The sequence below is a fragment of the Pelodiscus sinensis genome, chromosome 19 (genome assembly GCF_049634645.1).
Source record: "Pelodiscus sinensis isolate JC-2024 chromosome 19, ASM4963464v1, whole genome shotgun sequence".
Taxonomy (NCBI): Eukaryota; Metazoa; Chordata; order Testudines; family Trionychidae; genus Pelodiscus; species Pelodiscus sinensis.
This window is the reverse complement of record NC_134729.1, coordinates 18,791,274-18,812,120: the sequence shown is the minus strand read 5'-3', so window position 1 is coordinate 18,812,120 and position 20,847 is coordinate 18,791,274. Positions and strand designations below refer to the sequence as shown.

Below are 20,847 nucleotides of genomic sequence, written 5' to 3'. Positions count from 1 at the left end.
CAGTGTCTCCACGCTGAGGCCGGGGCTGGCCAGCCTTGCCCAGAAGCCTGTTACCTGCCAGGTTCTAGGCCAGCTGCAGCAGAGGGAGCGGATCGCTCCACAGTGCTACAGGAACTGGAGTAAAACACACACCTGCTTTCCAATAGATACCGACCAGGTCACTGAGCACATTCCTCGTACGCTGGGCACTTGGGCAGCCACCAGGAGAGAGTCAAATGCTGCCCAGCTGATGAGCAAAGCACCCACCACCGGCAGCCTGTGTGTTTTAGGGTGGTGCACATTCCCACATGCCTCAGTGCACAGAACAAAATTTATTCCGCACCCCGAGGGAACACATGAGAGGGCACGTTGCCTCTGATCCTGCTCTCACCTGCCCCGCAGTGGCTGGTATCCTCTGGGGCGTAACTGCTGGCCACGCTGACTTTCACAGGGTGCTTCTCATGAGCAACGACTGCGGCGTCCTGGCTCAGCAGTGTCCAATTCGCTGCTCGCCCACGGCAGCCCAGGGGCCTTTAGGTCTGTCGCTGCACCTGCCGCAGTCCCAGGGCCAACGGAGGGTGTGTGTGAAAGCGAGAAACCAGAGCTGAGCTCCATCCCCCTGCATTGGCAGGGCCCCGCTGCAGCTCGCTCGGTTTATGCAGAAAGCTGCCGGGGTCTGCGGTGCCAGCCAAACCCGCTGGGGGCGCGATCCTGGGTCTGCCCAGGGAACAGGGTGGACGGGGGCAGCGGCCGACGTTGGCACAAACCGCCCCCGGGCTGCGGGGAAGTGGGTGGGCGGCAGCGAAGGTGCGACAGGGCCGCTTGGTGTCACCCCGTCCTCGCCGTGCGAGGCTCCCCGGAAACAGACACGCAGAGTGTCACCCAGCGGGAACGGGTCGCGGGGGTTCGGCCGCCCTCTAGGAGACCCGGGCGGCTGCTCCGCCTTAGGGGGGATGGGAACGGGGCCGGCGTAGCTTCCCGGCACTGCCGGACCCCAGCCGGGCAAAGTGAGAATGAAAGTGGGGGGGGGGGGCCTTTCTGCCCCCTGCCGTCGATTCCGAGTTGAGTTTGCCGTTGGTTCTGAATGTGGCTTGCCCAGACCATGTGTGCCAGTTGCCTTCTCTCCGTTGTGCCCATCACCGTGGTATCATGCCCCCCAGGCGTTCCCCTCCCACTGAGCCCCTCTCCTCTCTGCCTGTCTCCCGCAGGCTCCCAGGACAACGGGAAGATCATCCACATCAACAAAGTCCAGCACCAGCCGCAGCGGGTGGGGCTGGCTGAGCCCGTGGCCCTGCCCTGCCTTTTCCTGCTCCACCCCTCGGCCGCCCTGGGGCCCAACCACCCGGCGGTCCCGCCTCGCATCAAATGGAGCAAGGTGCAGTCGGCGTCCGGCCAGAAGCAGGACGTGCCGGTCCTGGTGGCCCAGGAGAACGTGGTGAAGGTGGGGAAGGGCTACGAGGGGAGGGTGTCCCTGCCCGGCTACGCCAGCAACCGCTACAATGCCACCCTGGCGATCGGCGCGGCCCGGGCCAGCGATGCCGGGCTGTACCGCTGCGAGGTGGTGGCCGGCATTGACGACGAGCAGGACCTGCTGCCCCTGGAGGTCACCGGTGAGTCGGGCCGGGGCAGGCCGACTGGGCGTGAGGTGTGAGCCAGACAGGGGGGGCGGGGGGATCCTTCCACCTTCACCAGCTGCTCCACAGCCCTTCCTCCCTCCCCTCCGTGGGATGCACAAACCATGCAGGGGACTCTGTGTCTCTCCATCGCCGGCCGCACCGGCGAATCCCAAAACACTGGAACTGGAAGGGCCCCCGAAGGGCCATCGGGTCCAGTCCCCCGCCCTCTAGGCAGGGCCCAGCACTGTCTAGATCAGGGGTGGGCAATAATTTTTTGCCGGGGACTACTTCGAAAAGTTTTGAAGTGACCCCGGGCTACACAGGAAGGGGCGGGATAGTGTGAAGAAGGGGCGGAGCATTGAGCAGAAGGGGCGGGGCTCCTATTTAGCTTGTGGTCCACTCTGACCCCTAGATCCTCCTCTCCTCCCAGAGCTAGGCACAGAACCCAGGAGTCCTGGCTCTGTCCCACCCCCCACGAAATCCCCGTCCCCTCCCGGAGCCAGTACAAAGAACAAAGCAAATCATGGGCAAGCCTCCACCTTGCTAGTGCCCCGGGGGAAGCTCTGTGTGCATGTGAGCACACGCGTGTGCATGTGTGTGCACTGAGGGGGGGGCACCTTCTCTTCCTCCCTGCCCCGCACGCCCACTGGGTTGAATCCCACACGGCCTAGTCCCTGGGGTGCCCTCAGGAGCAGCTTCCGGCTGCTGCTACCGGCTGGTGCTGCGGGCTCAGCGTGCGGCCAACGGGGACGGGGGGAATCTCAGGAGGGAATCGCTGGAGACACAGAGCCAGCGACTCCTCTGTCCCAGCCCAGACCCGCTCTGGGGCTGTCAGTGCGCCCCCGCAAAGGCTGCTCGGCCGGCCCCCCCAGTTCTCCTGGAGCTCTGCGGGGGGGTGGCTCATGGTCTGCTTTGTGCTTTCAGAAGGGTCTGTTACTGGCTGCAGGAGGGGAGGGGGGGGGTCGCATGGGTTGGGGGGGCTGATCCAGGACTCCTGGGTTCTGTTATTGGCTCTGGGAGGGGAGGGGGATGGGGGGGGCTGAGGCAGGACTCCTGGGTTCTGTTACTGGCTCTGGGAGGGGAGGGGGATGGGGGGGCTGAGGCAGGACTCCTGGGTTCTGTTATTGGCTCTGGGAGGGGAGGGGGATGGGGGGGGCTGAGGCAGGACTCCTGGGTTCTGTTACTGGCTCTGGGAGGGGAGGGGGATGGGGGGGCTGAGGCAGGACTCCTGGGTTCTGTTATTGGCTCTGGGAGGGGAGGGGGATGGGGGGGGCTGAGGCAGGACTCCTGGGTTCTGTTACTGGCTCTGGGAGGGGAGGGGGATGGGGGGGCTGAGGCAGGACTCCTGGGTTCTGTTATTGGCTCTGGGAGGGGAGGGGGATGGGGGGGGCTGAGGCAGGACTCCTGGGTTCTGTTACTGGCTCTGGGAGGGGAGGGGGATGGGGGGGGGCTGAGGCAGGACTCCTGGGTTCTGTTATTGGCTCTGGGAGGGGAGGGGGATGGGGGGGGGGCTGAGCCAGGACTCCTGGGTTCTGTTACTAGCTCTGGTAGGGGAGGGGGATTTTTTTTGGGGGGGGGGGGTTAGCCAGGACTCCTGGGTTCTATTCTGGGAGGTGAGTGTGATCAGTGGTTAGTAGTGGGTGGGTGGGGGGCAGAATCCAGGCAACTGCCCCACGGCCCCAGCTGTGTCGCTGACCCCTGGGGCAAACCCCTCTGCGGACACACACAAACCTGCAGGCTCCCGGGCAGTGGCTCCAGCCCCCGTCACCCGCATGGGATGGACAAACTGACCGTGGGCGGAGGCCGGGGCGCCTTCCTCCCTGGGCCGCCCCCCCCCCGGCTCACGGCCCGCCCGTCCGCTCCTCCCAGGTGTGGTGTTCCACTACCGAGCCGCCAGCAACCGCTACGCGCTCACCTTCGCCGCGGCCCAGCGCGCCTGCCTGGAGAACTCCGCCGTCGTGGCCGCGCCGCGTCACCTGCAGGCCGCCTTCGAAGACGGCTACGACAATTGCGATGCCGGCTGGCTGGCCGACCAGACTGTCCGGTAACCCGGGGAGCCCCTGGGCCCTGGTGGGACACAGCTCGGGGGGAGCCCTGGGGGGGGGGGAAGGGGCCACCCAGTGATGGGGGGGGTGACACGAGGGGATGGCGCCGCAAAGCAGGTGCCTTGTTCCTGCGTCTTGCACCACACCAGGCGGCACTGGACACCTGGGCGCTGAAGCGAGGTGGTGTCCCTCCTTTGGGGACCCTGCAGCCCTGCTCCCCGAAGCCCATCCCGACCCAGCTGTGCAGCAGCCCCGGAGCTCTCTATTCAGACAGCAGCTGCAAACCTGGGCCTGGCAAATCTGCCCCAAGCTGGTGCCCAGGCAGGGGCTTACACGTGCAAAACAAGCGTGCAAAGGCCACCTTTGTGTCTGCACACCAGGCAAGGGGAGTTGGTACCTTCTGCACTCCGGTGCCTTTCCACATACAGGCCTTTCCCACGCACACTGATCGGTCGCTGACTCACGAGGTCACCCGGAGTGAGTCGTGTCCCTGCACGATGCCTCAGTTTCCCCTTCTGCAAAATGGGGAGAGTGACACTGACCAGCTTAAGCATGGGGGAGGGTGGTTAATCCCAGCCCAGTGCTTAGAGACTGCACTTCTGCTGTTACCAGACAGCTTTCCACTGGGGGCAGTTCTTCACGGATCTGCCCTTCCCTCTCCTATCTATGCCCCCATCCAGCTCCCCGTGTCCCTCTCCACCTCTCCCTCAGCCTGTCTCCATCCCCCCGTGCCTCCCAGCCCCTCATCCCCTCCAGCTCTCCTCTATGAAAGGGATTGTCCCTCTCCATCGTTGGCCCCAAAGCTGCCGGCAGACGCTCTCCGCTTTTGAGCGCAATCAAAGCGACAGCGGCTTGAAGCCGGCACGGCTCCCCACGGCGCGTGATTCTCCACGGGAGGAACGTGCGCCACAAGCAGCTGGATCCATCGCAGATTCGGAGAGCGGGGGCTGGGCTTTCAGCTGTCAAAGGGCCCCCTGTAGAAACCCCCCCTCCCTGGCTCCCCGCAGGCAGTGGTAGAAATGCCGGAAGCGGCCACCCTCCTTCCCCCTCTTTCCAGCTGCGCAGCGTGGAGAGGGCATCCATCCGGGTGCTCCCGGAGGCTCGTGGGGCAGGCAGGGCAGGGGTGGATCCAGCCCCGTGGCCACTGGCCTCTGCCTTGTCTCCCCAGGTACCCCATCACGCTCTCCAGGCCTGGCTGCTACGGAGACCGCAGCAGCCTCCCGGGCATCCGCAGCTACGGGGTGCGGGAAGCCAGCGAAGCCTACGACGTGTATTGCTACGCCAGGGAGCTCCAAGGCAAGCCCTTCCCCATGACGCGTCCCTGGGCCGCCCCAAAGGGCCCCTCCTGGCCCCTGCTTTCAGGGGCGGGGATGTGGCTGGAGCCTCCGGGTTGCAATGGTCTCTCTGGTGGGGTCCCCAGACTCAGCGGGGAGCTGACGCCTGGAGGATTTCCACCTCGAGAGGTTCCAGGCAGGGAGCGGCTCCCTGGTCCCACACCCCCACATCGGCAGCCCTCCCCAGCTGCTCTCGGAGATGCCAGAAAAGGCTCCACAAGGGCCGTTCCGTGGCGGGCAGCTCCGGGGGGGTTGGCCATGGGCCAACGGCCGCACGCCGGGCACGGTGAGATGCCGAGGAGCACGGTGCACCTGGCTGCGCCTTAGCGCTTCAGCAATGAAGGCCTGAAAAACGCTTTCCTTCCCAGGCTGCTGGAGGCTGATTTCATGGCCATGGCAGCAGCCGGAGCCAGGGAGAATTGATTGCTTCTTGGCACCTGCAGCCTTTCCGGTGACCTTGAGTAGTGGCGCGGCTCAGGGAGGCTGCAGCTGCATCCCAGACCCACACACCCACCCACACCACATACCCCCTGGCATTTGGTCTGTAGGCCGGGTGACGCCGGTGTGACCCTGCCACGCCTCACCCGTGTCCTACTGAACGCAAGAGGCTCAGCTCCTCAGCAGGTGCATCACTCTAGTGAAGTCGGTGGCTCGATCACACCAGCTGTTCCGCTGGGGCCATGCTCCACCCCAGAGGTGGCTGCCCCGTGGCAGTGACCCACGTGGGGCTGGGCGAATGGCGAGCACCTTGTGTCACTGGGCTTTCCTTCCCCTTGCAGGGAAAGTGTTCTACGTCTCCACGCCCGGGCGGCTGACGGCCCAGGGAGCCAAGAAGCACTGCCAGAGCCGGGGGGCCTCGCTAGCCACCACGGGCCAGCTGTACTTAGCTTGGAGGAACGGCTTGGATCAATGCGACCCCGGCTGGCTGGCTGACGGGAGCGTCCGCTACCCAATCCAGGCCCCGCGTAAGAAATGTGGCGGGGACGAGCCGGGCGTGAGAACCGTGTACCAGTTCCCCAACCGGACCGGCTTCCCTGACCCGGCCTTGAAGTTTGACGCTTACTGCTACAAAGGTAGGAGGGAGCGAGGGACGGCCCCTGTCCGGGGAGGGCTCAGACCAGGGACGCGTCCAGTTCCTGATCCAGAATCACCCTCTGTCTCGTTAAAACCACTTGCCCCACAGCCCTGGGCCTCGCCTACCCCCATGCCACCCCTCTCCCCACCCCACAGCTCTGGGCCCCACCCAAGGGGGCAATATGTGTGGGCATAGACACACCTGGGCTGGTGGGAGAGTTGGATCAGCTGCCTTCGGCCCGGGAGAGCCCGGAAAGGAGCAGGATTCGGGTCACTGGGGCCAATTGGCTCCGAGCAGCCCGAGTCAGCTCCAGCTCCTTTGTCTCTTCGCAGCAGGTCAGCAGCCGCCCCCCTCGCCGACGAAACCAGCCGCGCGGAGTCTCGAGGAGCCCGCCAGCAGCCTGGAGCGTGGGCAGCCGGAGCAGGATGCGGGGGGCTCGGCGCCGGCGGGGCCCGGGCCCGGGAGCCTGGACAACACCTTGGCGGAGCACGACGCAGAGCTGCTGCCTCAGGCACAAAACGAGCTGCTCCCCCCAGGGCGCGAGGAGGCCGGCGCATCTGGGGACTCCAGGGAGATCCCCCGGGCTGGCTACAGCCTGAGGCACAAGCCGGTGCTGACGGAGGACGAGCAGCTGCAGCTGGTGACCCGGAGCCCGGTGGGGAAAGAGCCTCCCCCGGGGGCAGCAGCCACCGGAGCTCCCGTTCTGGAAGGAGCCGTGTCTCCGAAACCCCCATCAGTCTCCTCTCCAAGCGAAGATCAGTCTCTGAATATGGTCGACCAGGCTCCAGCGCAGGCGGGGAGCAGCCAGCAGGGAGCCCACCAGCCGCTGGGTTTCCCCACCGCCGCCTGGGAGGAGACACCCGCCCCATTATCCTCCGTGGAAACTGACGCGCCAGCCTCTGATGCCCTCCCGCCAACCCGGCCCCCAGGCATCCCACGGGGGCCCCCGTCAGCTCACCCGCAGCCTCCTTCCCCGAGTCCTGCCCCCGAGCTCCCGCAGGAACACATCACGCGCCCCGGCCTGGGGGCACCATCCGCCGCCCACACGCCCGAGCCGCCGAGCACCCCAGCGCGGGAGGTGCCCAGCCCCCAGCCCACCAAGAAGAGCGTCTCCGCGGGACTGAACGGCCGGCACTTCCAGCTGCAGCGCGAGGGGCCAGCCCAAGGCATGGATGGGACCGCGGGGGGAGCCCTCACCCCGGTCCCAGGCCTGGCGCTGGAGGCGAGCGGCACGGCGGACAACGCTGTCGAGATCCACCCCACGGCCAAGCCCACCGCCGAGGCCCACGCAGGGGAAGGCGCCTTCCCCCTCTCCAACGAAGTGGAGGGGCCGGCCGGCTCCCGTGAGTATCTGTAGTTAGCCGCTTGCTGACGGGACCCTCCAGTCACATGGGGCGGGGGGAAGGGGCTGGAATTCCTTGAGGTGCGGCAGCTTGACAGGGCAGGACTGGCCCTCGGCCCCCGGGGCTGAGAGAGAAGCATTTGCCTCCAGTCGGGTCAGTTTCAACCTCCTTCCGAGGACAGGCCGGGCTGCTCGGTGCTCCTGCGGTTCCAGGGGAGCCAAAAGGCCACGCCTCACGCCCGGGTCTGACTTGTTCTCCGGGGACCCATCGTGCTCAGAGACTCACAGACCCCCGGCGAGATCAGGTCCTGCTGGGCCGGGCGCTGCCCAGACACCGACCAGGATCGGGCCCCCTCAGGCTGGGTGCTGCCCAGACACCGACCAGGATCGGGCCCTTCAGGCCAGGCTCTGCCCAGTCACCGACCAGGATCGGGCCCCCTCAGGCCGGGCTCTGCCCAGTCACCGACCAGGATCGGGCCCTTCAGGCCAGGCTCTGCCCAGTCACCGACCAGGATCGGGCCCTTCAGGCCAGGCTCTGCCCAGTCACCGACCAGGATCGGGCCCTTCAGGCCAGGCTCTGCCCAGTCACCGACCAGGATCGGGCCCCCTCAGGCCGGGCTCTGCCCAGTCACCGACCAGGATCGGGCCCTTCAGGCCAGGCTCTGCCCAGTCACCGACCAGGATCGGGCCCTTCAGGCCAGGCTCTGCCCAGTCACCGACCGGGATCAGGCCCCCTCAGGCCAGGCTCTGCCCAGTCACCGACCAGGATCGGGCCCCCTCAGGCCAGGCTCTGCCCAGACACCGACCGGGATCGGGCCCCCTCAGGCCAGGCTCTGCCCAGACACCGACCGGGATCGGGCCCCCTCAGGCCAGGCTCTGCCCAGACACCGACCGGGATCGGGCCCCCTCAGGCCAGGCTCTGCCCAGTCACCGACCAGGATCGGGCCCCCTCAGGCCGGGTGCTGCATAGTTGCTCCAGGCACTGCCCAGATGAGACTGGGTCCCTGGAAGGGCCTCGGGGCAGTGGGGGGGCGTCAGCCAGGGAGCCCCAACCGTCCGGCACCAGCCCCATGGCTCACTGTGCCCCCTTCCCGCCGTCTCCCTCCCCCTCCAGTCTCTGCCCCATCCCGTCCCTCTGCACTGACTTCTTTGTCTTTCTGGAACCAATAACTCCCCCCCCCCACCCCATGCAGGGACTGACCTGAGCTCTCCCTACCCCCATTTCCACCCCAGCTCCCACAATCCCCCTCCCGCCCCCGCCGGAGGGCTGGCCCCCTTCTCCCGCCAAGAGAGCAGCACGTGCCGCTCCCCATCATCTGGCAGCTAACGAGGCCTCCTCCGTGATGAGGAGCCAGTAGCCATGGCAACCTTGCCGAGCCAGGATCTGCCGCTGCTCCTCATTAAAGGCCATTATAGCGTCGTGGTGCTAATCCGGCAGCGCCCAGCGGGGCCGGTAATCGAGGGCCCTGCACTGGGGCGGCTGGGAGCGACTCTCCTCTGACCCCTGTGCCCTCGGGGGGGTTTTCTGTCCCAGACCCTCCCCCCGAGCGCCCCCGCAGCCGGAGAGCCGGGCACAGCCAGGGCCTGTGGGGTGGTATTTTTTGCACACTGGATTGGCACAAATGATTGATGCACACGCAGGGGTGGTAGCCCAGGCTGGCCATTTGCACGCGCGTGCAAACACACGCCCAAGTGCGGTGGCGGGGACCGCACGCCAGACGCAGCTCCCTGCCACCACCATATCCCTACCTAACCTTTGGTGGGACAGCGTCAGAGTCCTGTAGAGAACCCACAAGTCCTGACTCCAGCCCTCCTTGCTCTAACCATCAGGCAACACTCCCCTTCCAGACCCAGAAAGAGAACCCAGGAATTCTGCCTCCTAGTGCACTGACACCCGGCCCCTCCGCCCGCCCTCGTGCTGCCATTAAACACCTTGGCAGACTCAAACTGCCTGTGTCTGCACTTGCAGGCCAAGGCCTGAGCATCTACAGTCAGACCATCCCAGCACTGGGACAGGCATCAAGCCAGAGCCTCCCGTGGTACAGAGGGCCACCGGGTGCCCCGGGTCTCGTACAGCTCCAAGCACATTCCCTGTGCTCAACGGCTCCTCTTCCATCACGACAGGCCTGGGGCTTGGAGCCTGGGGCCTGGGGCCTGGGGCTTGGAGCCTGGGGCCTGGGGCCTGGGGCGGGGAAGCCGAATGAACTGGCTCGGCTGACTGCTGCATCCCCCTCCGTCCCCCCGTCCCCAAAACCCGTCTGAAATGGAGGCGACTGAGTGCCAGTGCTCTGTCCATTTCGGCAGGAGCCAAAGCCTTGCACTGCCAGGATCGGGCCCTTCCCTTTGGCCCGCCTGCTGATTAGCATATTTAGAGGGGGTCCCTAGCTGTGCCGTCCACGCCCCCTCGCTGCCCCCTTGCTCGCGCCCCAGGGCTTTGGCTAACCCGTATCTCTGGCTTGTTGCAGAGCGAAGGGGATCAGCACACCCAGGCCTGCAGAGGGGGACGGCCCCCTCCTCGTCGGCCGCTCCTGACCAGCAGGGTTGGACCCCCCGACTGACCCCGCCTCTCCCCCAGCACAGCCACTGGGCTCCCACCCACCAGCCCCCAGCCAGCGCCCGCCCGAGGGCGGGGCCCGAGGCCGACCCCAGCAGGATGGGAGAGTCCCCAGCAGGCCCTTGGGGGGCTGCCGAGACAGTCACCCGCCCTAAGGAGGGAGGATGGGACCGGATCTCGGACCATGCCCCGACACCGGCAGCCGATGAACCGACCCTGCGCCCGTCTGGCGCCGATGCTCGGAACCAGGAGGCCGATCTCGACCAGCCGTTCCCCAGCTCCAGCGTCCGAGGGGACTATCCCCATGTGGAGGGGCTGGGGCTGCCACCCCCCCAGGAGGATGCAGAGGATTCCTCTGGGGAGGCCGTCTCCAGCGAGGAGGGTGCCACACCCATCCCGCCACTCCCGGCCCTCCCCAGGGCCCACCTGCATGCGCCCCCCGCCCCTCACACCGAGGCTCCGGGGACACCCCCCTCCAGCTCCCCTGGAGGCAGTGAAGGCAGCGGAGCTGCAGAGAGCAGCTTCCAGGCACTGGAGGGCACATCCGCAGCCTTCCTTTCCGTGGCTGGCCACACCACCAGCCCACCAGCCAGTGGCGAGAGCTCCGGCGCCCAGAATCCTGGGGGGAGAGCCGGCGCGGACGCCCAGCAGGCGCTGAGCGTGGAGTCTCTGGATGAACCCCCGGGCACAGAGGAGCCGCTGCCCGATGGGCCGGTCTGGGAGGCGAGAGACGAGAGCGGAGAGGATGAGCCGGCCGAAAGCCCCGTCACTTATTCCACAGGGGAGATTCCAGCCCCGGCCCCCACCCACTCTGGGCCTGAGGGGGCGCCAGCCGAGTTTCCGGCCAGGGAAAGCGGCCGCCCACCTGCCACGCTGCCCGGCCCGGCAATGCCAGCCAGCCGGCCACAGCCAGAGCTGGAGGAGGAGGGCGAGGACTTGAACGTGGCAGCAGCGCTGTCTGGAGATGGATCAGCGGAGCACATTGTGGGGCCGCCAACGCTGCCTGTTGGCACCACCCAGACCACCGCTCTGGGCCCCTACCAGCCTGCGGGGACCCTCTGGCCAGTGACAAGGAGGGGGCAGGTGGTCGCCGGAGCCATCAGCCTCCTCGAGCCGTCGCTGGCCATCACGGAGCCTGCCCGCCCCCTCCCGCCGGATCCCACGCTCCCCCTCGCAGCGGGGAACCGAGCCCCTGCAGCTGGTGCACGGACCACGCTGCCAGGAGCCACCAGCGCCACGGGGCTCCAGCACGCGCCCTCGGCCGCAAGCCGCCCAGAGCCCAACGCAGGGGATGCTGCGGGGGGCGCCGAGAGGGAGGCGCCCCCGCCGCCATGGGGCTCTACGGCCGGGCCACCCCCGCCCAGCCTGCCTGCTGATTTGTCCCCCCTGCTCCCCGCGGCCCGGGAGGAAGGCGCGTTTGTGCACCCCAGCCAGGCGGCGCTGGACAGGTTCCTTCTCCAGCCGGTGATCGACGCGGCCCCCGAGGGCGTCCTGGCCGAGGCTCCGGGGCTTTCTCTGGCCGACAGCGGGAGCGGCGAGGAGCCATCGCTGCCCTTCGTGGGGGCACAGGAGAGCCTGGCCTGGATCGAGGAGAGCAACGCCAGCGTGCTGGGTGAGTGACGCCCGCCCAGCCGGGAACGGGGAAAATGCCATGAGCGAGGGGAGGGGGGGCTGCTGGAGCCAGCCAGAGCCTGAGCAAGCACTGGGTGAGCTCGGCCCGGGCGCCCCTCTCCCGACACGGAGCTCCCACCGATCCCGGCCCTGGGCTTCCCCGGAGTTCTGCTGATGGCCCCACTCCCAGCCCACAGCCTCCTCCTCTCCGGGCAGGCTGGGATGCTCGCCCTGCCTTCCTGGAAGCTGGGGGCTCCCCCAGGCTTTGAACTCGGGTCTTCCCCCGCAAAGCCCCTCGATTCCCAGGTGGAGCCCTCTACATATCGCAGGGGCCCTTTGCCTGCCCACTGCTGCTGCCCAGCCCAGGTCTCCTCCCTCCATCCATGGGCCTCCCGCAAGCCTAATGAAGTCCTACGGGGTGGCTGGGAGGGGGCCTGGAAAAGGGGGATCCCTCCCCCGCTCTCTTGATTCACATGGAACAAGGAGCAAAGGAATCCGTCATCATTCCTTGCTCTGCCTCCAGTGTAACACTCCCCCCCCGCCGCCTCCCCCAGTGCAAGCCAGCCGGGCCAGACCGGGGGGGGGGGGGGGGACCCAGCTGGCGAAATGCACCAGGGCTGCATTCCCGTTGGCAAAAATAGCCTCCACTTCGCCTCCGCGCTGGCTGGCTCTGAGCAGGCAGGCTCCTCCGGGGCAGAAACCCGGAGAGAGGATTCCTGGGCTGGCGCTCCACCAGCAGGTCTGCCCAGCTGCTAAAAACCAGGGTGTAGAGAGAGACCGGGGGGGGGGGGGGGAGAGCAATCCAGGAAATGGTGTAGCTAGACCCCAAGGCCCTAGAGAAAGAGAGAGAAGAGGAATGGAGTGAACAAACGGATGAACAGGCCACCCATGAGAGCCGGACAAAATCTTGGGGGAATGTTTCATTGCGGGAAAAATTCCCAGGGTTTGACTTTCTTTTGGTCCCATTTTGGGACACAACCGGATGTGGAATCTGGAGAGTTTCCCGGGACAGGCATTCCCGGTGTCACCGAGCTCTGGGTGTTACACTCAGGCTACGTCTACACTGCGCGGCTATTTCAGGATACCGGAGTATCCCGAAATAGCTCTCCCGTGTCTTCACAGCCAGCCCGTTATTTCAGGCACGCTATTCCGACGTCCCGGCAAGCCTGGTCCCACAAGGAGTCAGGGACTCTCCGGCATGGCGGGTTATTTTGAAATGTGGGGCAGTGCAGACAGCGCCAAAGGACGAAATCAGCTATTTCGAAATAGCATCGGAATCCAAATTGCGTCTCTTATTTTGCGTTACGGTGCAGTGTAGACGCATCCTGAGCACCGCCTGTGGAGTGAGCCAGGCAGGTTCCCCGACTGCCACACAGTGCAGACAGACCCTCCTGGCCTGTCTCCCTCCCTGGCCCCACATCCTGGTGGCAGCTCCCTGGCCAGGCCATCCCAGATGGCAGAAACCTCCCTGCATAGGCGTAGAGCAAGCAGCCGGGAGCATCTCTCCCTGGAAGGAGCCATGGGGCAGAGAAGCCCCAGGCGGGTCCCTTCCCCTGCAGGAGTGCTCTGATCACCCCCAGTGTGGTTTGGGGGCATCCTGGGGAGTGGCGCATGGCGCCTGACCCCAGAACGCTGCCTTGCCTGGGTCTGGAAGTTCCCTGCCCGTCCAAGGGCTTTGTTACAGCCTCGAGCTGCAGCCTTAGCATCCTGCGGACTGGCCTTAGCCGTGTCAAGATCCGGGGAACCCCCCCTCTACCCACAAATCCAAGCTGGCCACAGAGCGGCACCTGGGAGGGGGGGGCTGTGCTCTCCTGCATACTAATGGGCAGGCCTGAGCCCCCCTGCATGCTGGCTAATAGGTCTCAGCGAGCCCAGGGCAAGATGTGAGCTGGTTTTAATAAGGCGCTCTTGGGGCTTGACTTTTGAACACATCTTCCCGGTAAAGCCCTTCTTGCGCCCAGGGGGAGCAACCTGGACGGGACAGGGTCTCACGAGGCTAAAACACTGCATGGCCTGGAAAGAGATGGCGAGTCTGTTTCTCTGTCTTGCTGACTTTCTGTCTGTCTCTCTGTCTGTCTCTGTCTGTCTTGCTGTTTCTCTGTCTCTCTTTGTCTGTCTCTCTCTGTCTCTCTGTTTGTCTCTCTCTGTCTCTGTCTCTCTGTTTTTCTGTCTGTCTGTCTGTCTGTCTGTCTCTCCCTGTCTCTCCCTGTCTGTCTCTCTGTCTCTTTCTGTCTCTCTCTGTGGCTGTGTCTAGACTGGCCAGTTTTTCTGGAAAATCAGCCGCTTTTCCGGAAAAACTTGCCAGCTGTCTACACTGGCCGCTTGAATTTCCGCAAAAGCACTGACTTCCTACTGTAAGAAATCAGTGCTTCTTGCGGAAATACTATGCTGCTCCCGTTTGGGCAAAAGTCCGAACCCAGTCTGGATGCTCTCTTTCGAAAAAGCACAGTTTGCATGACATAGCGCCTTTTTTCGAAAGAGCGATTTCAAAGAAAGGCGTGATTCCTCGTAAAAAGAGGTTTTCCGCGGTCGAAAAAACTGCCGTGTTCTTTTGATTTACTTTCGAAAGAACACGGCAGCAGTCTAGACGCAGGGGGCGTTTTTTTCGAAAAACCCTGTAGTCTAGACACACCCTCTCTGTCTTTCTTTCTGTCTGCCTGGTTTTCTGTCTGTCCCTCTGTCTTTCTGTGTGTCTGTCTTTCCATCTGTCTCTCTGCCTCTCTGTCTGTCTCTCTTTCTTCTGGCTGGTCCCCAGTCACGGGATCTTGCGGATTTCTAACGAGAGATGCAAACAAAAGGCAGAGGAACGTTCTCTCCGAGCAGAGGAGACGATCTTCCCTATTGCTGCCCACGGCGCCAGCATGCCGATCTGCCCTCTGGCACCTCCCGGGGTGCCGCATGCCTTCCCCCATGCGCCCAGCGTCCCCTCTCCTGGCTGCTCTCCAGCAGCGTCTGCTCCATTCCTGGAACCAGCGGGGAGAGCGCATCCCCCGCTGCTCCTGGGGATCTAGCAGCCCTGCTGCCTGCCGAACAAACAAACATCCGCGGGGCTCCTGGCGCCCTTCCTTGTCTCTGCCCTGCCGGGCTGGCTAAGGGCGCTGCCACTAGAATTTGCTCCATCAACGCTGGCTCTAGCTCTCCCCAGTCTCTGCCCACACCGGGCACCACTCCCCTGTTTCCCATTCTGCTTTCTGGATGGGGTGGAGAGGACAAGTGGGGAGCCCGGCGCTCACAGGCAACCCTACAATAACAAACCAGTGTACACAGCCCAGTGCTCACAGGAAACCCTACAATAACAAACCAGTGTACACAGCCCAGTGCTCACAGGCAACCCTACAATAACAAACCAGTGTACACAGCCCAGTGCTCACAGGAAACCCTACAGTAACAAACCAGTGTACACAGCCCAGCGCTCACTGGCAACCCTACAATAACAAACCAGTGTACACAGCCCAGTGCTCACAGGAAACCCTACAGTAACAAACCAGTGTACACAGCCCAGTGCTCACAGGCAACCCTACAATAACAAACCAGTGTACACAGCCCAGCGCTCACTGGCAACCCTACAATAACAAACCAGTGTACACAGCCCAGTGCTCACAGGAAACCCTACAGTAACAAACCAGTGTACACAGCCCAGTGCTCACAGGCAACCCTACAGTAACAAGCCAGTGTACACAAACCAGTGCTCACAAGCAACCCTACAATAACAAGCCAGTGTACACAAACCAGTGCTCACAGGCAACCCTACAATAACAAGCCAGTGTACACAGCCCAGCACCCCTAGGCGACTCTGTGTTCAGCCTGGTGCCCACGCAGAGCCCCTTGAGCTGCAGGCCAGACATGCTGGGCAGCAGAAAGGTAGAACAGGAGGCTGCTAGCCCAGTGGTCGGGGGCTCACAGCAGTGGATGACACCTGCCCTTGGTCCCCTAAGCCCTTCCCAGGTGGGTAGGGTCAGCGCCAGGGGGTGGGGCTCAGCGCGGGAGAGCTGCCTGTACCCAGCCGTGGCCAGCCCCTGGCACACACGGGATGCAAAGGAGCCCAGTGGCTGGAGATGAGCGAGGCCCCTCCACCCTGCTTGGCCCCGGAGGTCAGACCAAGAGGCGGGCTGCGGGAGGGCGACGGCTCCGGGGGAAAAGATTTGGGATTCGGGGAGGCCTCCCCAGCTGCCACCTGCTAACCGCCAAGCCGCTGGAGATGCCCCATCCGTGGGGAGGGGAGGGGAGGATTCGCCAGCGCCCAGCTGTGGAGGTCCAGAGAGGCTGGCCCTGTGCAGTTCCAGCTATTCCCGGGATGGGCTGTAAACGTATCCCGGCTCAGGCCCAGCTCCGGCGCTGGCCACGGCGCGGCATGGAGCTGTTGTTAATCCCTTTGAAGCGTAAGGTGGCTGGAGATGTAGCTCCCTGGAGACCTGCTGGAAGGCTAAGGGACCTCATTGGGCTCTGCCTTATACTCCTTCAGGGTCACTTGCTGGCGGATGAGTCACAGGGAGCCACCTTCTCCGAGAGAGAGAGCAAGGGAGTATGGGGGTGGATGGATAGCTAGATGAGGAAGTGGGGAGAAAGGAAGGGAGGGGAGAAATGAGGAGGGAGGGGGGAAGTGGAGATAGATAGATAGATAGATGATGAGGGAGGTAGAGAGGGAGGGAGGGGGGAAGTGGGGAAGGAGGTTTACAGGATTGGTTGGCAAAGGCTTTCCCTGGCGACCGATCCCCGTCTTGACAGCTGCTTTGTGCCGACAAACAGCTGAGCCGGCACAATGCGGTGGCCATTTTTATTCGAATGAAGCGGGGGATATTTAAATCTCCCCTTCCTTGACTATGTCGGTGTGTCTAATTCCCATGCCTCTGTCGGCAGAAGCCCGTAGTCTAGACATACCCATGGATGGAAGAAAGTGGGGCAAGATTTTTTGTGCGTGCGTGCTGGGCCTGTCATATGCCTGTAGGAAATGGGCCAGTTTTCCTGGCCCTCGTGGCTGAGCTTTTGGGAAAATCTAGCCCCTGATTCTAGGAGTTGGGTCTTTGAAGCACGGTCCTTAGCAAGGGGCTGCAGCAGGGAAGAGGGATGGAGACACCCAGGTACAAACCCACCTCTGGGGGTCCTGTGCCCACGCTTGGGTTGTTCGCCCCACGTCCGCCCGCTCCTGTTCCTCATGCTGGTGGAGTGAAGCCAGCAGGGTACCGGCACCCCCAATTCTGCCACCCCCCTCTCTGCCCTGCAGCTGTCTCCTACAGGGAGCGGAACCCCAGGCGGGAAAAGTCCCGGCATGGCCACGCTGCTTGAAGGTGCCATCTGCTGCCTGCCCGGCTCCTCTGCCTGCCGGCTCCCCCGGAGACTGCTGAAAGTCAGTCAGAACTAATTATAAAGCCACAGAATTCCAGCCCGACGCGTGCCAGCTGGCAGGCGTCTAAGCTGCTTTCGCGGCGAGTCTTCTGCATATTTTAACGCTGCGTTAGGGGGCCGGGCACGCGCGGCGGGGTCCGCACACGGGCCCAAAAGGAAACCGGGAGGACACACTCCCAGCCGGCGGCGAGCAAGAGCCTGTCATGACGAAGGGGCCAGGACCAGAAGGGGGGAGAGAGGGGGCCGCGGAGCCGCTCGATCATTTGGGGAGCGGGGCAGGCACGTTTCACGTAACACCCGCCTGCCGCGAGCCCCTGAACCAGGCTGGACGAAACTGGTGCATGAGTTTCAGCGCTGACGCAGGGACAGGGCCGGGAAATACAGTCCTGGGGAATTGTGGGAAGGCGCTGGAGGACTAATTGCAGTGAGAGGGGCGGCGTGTCTCATAGGCACGGGGAGGCGTTGCCTTTCCAAAGCACCAGGCAGGGCCCCGCCCAGACTCCGCCCCCGGAACGCCCACTGCGGGTGGAGGGGTGCCGCCCCGAAGCACCTGCCCTCCCTGTGCTCCTGGGTGAGCCACAGTTTGGCTCCAGGGGGGCGGAGCCTGGGCAGAAGGGGCGGGGCTGGGGGCTTGCCTCCCCCAGCCCTACTTTCACCTGCCACCCCTGCGCACTGAGATGACTTAGGCCTGTGTCCACATGGCAGAGCCAAGATGACAGCTGCCCTGGGTGGAGACAAGGCCTTGATTTCTCTCTCTCGTGGGAGCACCCCCAGGTTGGGCTCAGGTGGTGGGGGGCCAAACCCCCAGCACACATGGCTACCGCAGAGATCATAGACTCAGAACACCAGGGCTACGTCTAGACTCCAGGCTTTTGTTGACAGATAGGGCGCGTCGAGACGACGTGGCTCCATCAACGGAGCCATGGAAAGTCGTTTACTCGACATCGTCAAAGAAGCGGGGATCTAAATCATGGAAATAACCCCCGCTTCGTTCAAAAAAAATGGCCGCTGCACCGTTCACGCCGTTCACGCGAAACGAGGCATACCGGAGTGGTCGACAAAGGCTTCCCTTGTCGACCACGCCACGTCTAGACGGCCGCCCTGGGCCGGATCGGCTGATTGTCGGCACAGCGCGGCGGCCGTTTTTATTTTAACGAAGCGGGGATTATTTAAATGATTTAAATCTCCGCTTCTTTGACGATGTCGAGTAAACGACTTTACATGGCTCCGTCGATGGAGCCATGTCATCTAGACGCACCCTAGGACTGGAAGGGACCTTGAGGAATTGTCGAGTCCAGTCCCCTGCCCTCACGGCAGGACTCAGAGCAAGCACTAATCATCCCTGAGAAGTGTCAGTCTTGAATATCTCCAGGGATGGAGACTGACAACCTCCCTCGTCAATTTAGTCCAGTGTTTCACTAAGTTTTTCCCAATGTCCAACTTAAACCTCCCTTGCTGCAGTTTAAGCCCATTGCTTCTTGGCCTGTCCTCAGAAGCCACGGAGAACAATTTGTCTCCCTCCTCCCTGTGACACCCTATTAGATACCTGAAAACCGCTCTCCTGTCCCCTCTCAGTCTTCTCTTTTCCCAACTAAACAAACCCAGTTCCTTCAGCCTTCCCTCCTAGATCCTGTTCTATAGACTGTTCATCATTTGTCTTGCTCTTCTCTGGCCCCTCTCCAATTTCTCCACATCTTTCCTGAAATGTGGGGCCCAGAACTGGACACAAGACTCCAACTGAGGCCTAACCAGCGCAGGGCAGAATGACTTCTCGGGTCTCGCTCACCACACTCCTGTTCATGCAGCCCAGACTCATGGTGGCTTTTTTTGCAACAGTGTCGGACTGTTGACTCCTATTTAGCTTGTGGTCCACTCTGACCCCTAGATCCCTTTCTGCAGGACTCCTTGCTAGATGCTGGGAGGCTGCCCAGTGGAGCCTGCCGGTTACTGATGGTCCCTGTGTGGAGTGATCCCCTGGGTTCTGGGTGTCCGAGGGGGGCTGGGGAAGTGTGTGGGGGGAGGGGGTTGTTCAGTGCTCCACCCCGTACCCCCCGCGCCCAGGCCTTATATGCTTCTGCCTTGCAGCTCAGGCGGATCCCTGCGAGAACAACCCCTGCCTGCACGGCGGGACCTGCCAGTCCAACGGGACCGTCTACAGCTGCAGCTGCGCCCCGGGCTTCACCGGGGAGAACTGCGAAATCGGTGAGTGGCCACTGCCCCCCGGCCGGGCCTGCCCTGCGGACACAGGAGGGGCACCGCCCCCCTCGTTCCCATTGGCCAGGAATCGGAGCTGCACGAAGACACCTGCCCCCTCCCAAGCCGCGCCAGGGAGGAGCCCCAATCCCCTACCCCCATCCTTCCAGACCCCCCATCCCAACCCTGCTCCTGTCCCGGGGGAAAAGACAAACCCTTAGCTAAAAATGAAAGCCGGCCCAGGGCTGGGTGTCTCTGGAAAGGCCGTCCTGCTGTAGCTCTGCCCTGCCAGCAGCGTTCCTTTCGCGCTGGGGCTAGGAACCACAGACTCCACGGATCCTGGGCCAGCTGGCCATTAGCGGGGCTCACAGGCGCCCTGTTGCTGAGCGAGGCACATGGGGGCAGATTAATCCTCGTCCGCCCCCGGAGGCAGAACAGAACGATTGGCACAGTTACAGGCGGGGAGCTGATGTCCAGAAAGACTGGGGGTATGTCTACACTACCCAGCTAGTTCGAACTACGTTCCACGAGGCGTACAGATAGTTCGGAATGGCTACGTAGTTCGAACTATCTAGCCCGTGCCGCGTGTAGCCGCGCGGCACGGGGTTCGCACTAGCCGGCTTTTAAAAATGGCGGCGCCGGCTTTATGCTAATGAAGCCCGGGAAATTCAAATCCCGGGCTTCATTAGCAAGTTCGGTATGCATACATTACCCCGCTAGTTCGAACTAGCGGGGTAGTGTAGACATACCCTAAGGGACTTGCCCAAGGACATGGGGTGAGTTTGTAGCAGAGTGTGACACTGCCCTCCGGTCTCCTGAAATAAAGCCCTAACCACTCAACCACACTTCCACTGAGCCCCCAGCTCCAGCAGTGAAGCCAAGTGGAGCCTTTCCCTCAGCCTGTCTCCAACTCAACCCTGTTCGCCCCTGTGGCTGAGTCTCTCCCATCACAAGGGCCGGCCGATGCCCTCTGGCCCGTTGCCCGCAGCCCCAGCCCTGCCAGCATGGAATGCATCAGCCCGCTAATTCGTTAGCCACAGATCAATCAGCTCCAATTAGCGCTATCGAGCAGCCTCAGCTGGGGCGGCAGCTGCACTCCATCCTTGTCGGGGAGAATCCAATTCCCGGCTGGCGAAGCCGTCAGCCCAGGGCACGTGCCACGCTCAGTCCAGGCCCTCGGGGCAGAGGGGAGGAGGGGTTAGCAGCCACCTCCCCCCCACTCCTAGGATCCCTGGGGAGGGGCCGGCCTGCCCCATGCTGGCCCGAGGGAGGGACGTCTGCTCTCGTCACCCTCTGCTCCGAAGGTGGCTTCCTCCAGCGGGATGCGTCCTTCCCCATGAGCAGACACCAGCTTTGTTCCATCGCCCCTCCAGCTGCATGGTCCTAGCTCGGGTGGGGAGCTGACCCCGGGGTCTCCTGGAAGAGGAAACTGGTGCCCCCTGGGCCCGAGGGCAGCTGGGGAAGGGAACGATTTTTTCAGATCATCTCCAGCGACGCACCAATGAGACATTTTGAAAGCAAATTGTAAACTCCGGCCCTGTGGCCTCGCACAGTACGTTCAGCAGCTGTTGGTCTCTGCTCGCGGCTGGCAAATGCCCGTTACACGGCTCCGTGACCCCCTGGCTGGCTCTTTCACAGGCCCCATGGGCTGCTCATTGCGTTTCCCCTTTGCGGTGAGCTAGATCCTCTCCGGAGGAAGCAGAGCCCCTGTGCAGGGACGGGAAGAGAGTGGGCATTGAGACCCAGCAGTGCCCC

General features: G+C 63.6%; 1 protein-coding gene across 3 annotated transcripts in view; it reads left to right on the top strand.

The window, feature by feature from the left end:
• Positions 1-20,847, top strand: part of NCAN (neurocan) — a 76,463-nt gene that overhangs the window by 40,788 nt on the left and 14,828 nt on the right. For 2 of the 3 annotated variants that reach the window (XM_075902827.1, XM_075902829.1), the window contains exons 3-9: positions 1,188-1,589; positions 3,465-3,639; positions 4,809-4,936; positions 5,754-6,047; positions 6,382-7,392; positions 9,857-11,557; positions 18,985-19,101. In XM_075902827.1, the coding sequence (XP_075758942.1) occupies positions 1,188-1,589; positions 3,465-3,639; positions 4,809-4,936; positions 5,754-6,047; positions 6,382-7,392; positions 9,857-11,557; positions 18,985-19,101 (3,828 nt within the window). The remainder of the gene's footprint in view (positions 1-1,187; positions 1,590-3,464; positions 3,640-4,808; positions 4,937-5,753; positions 6,048-6,381; positions 7,393-9,856; positions 11,558-18,984; positions 19,102-20,847) is intronic. The other variant, XM_075902828.1, reaches the window with a different exon arrangement.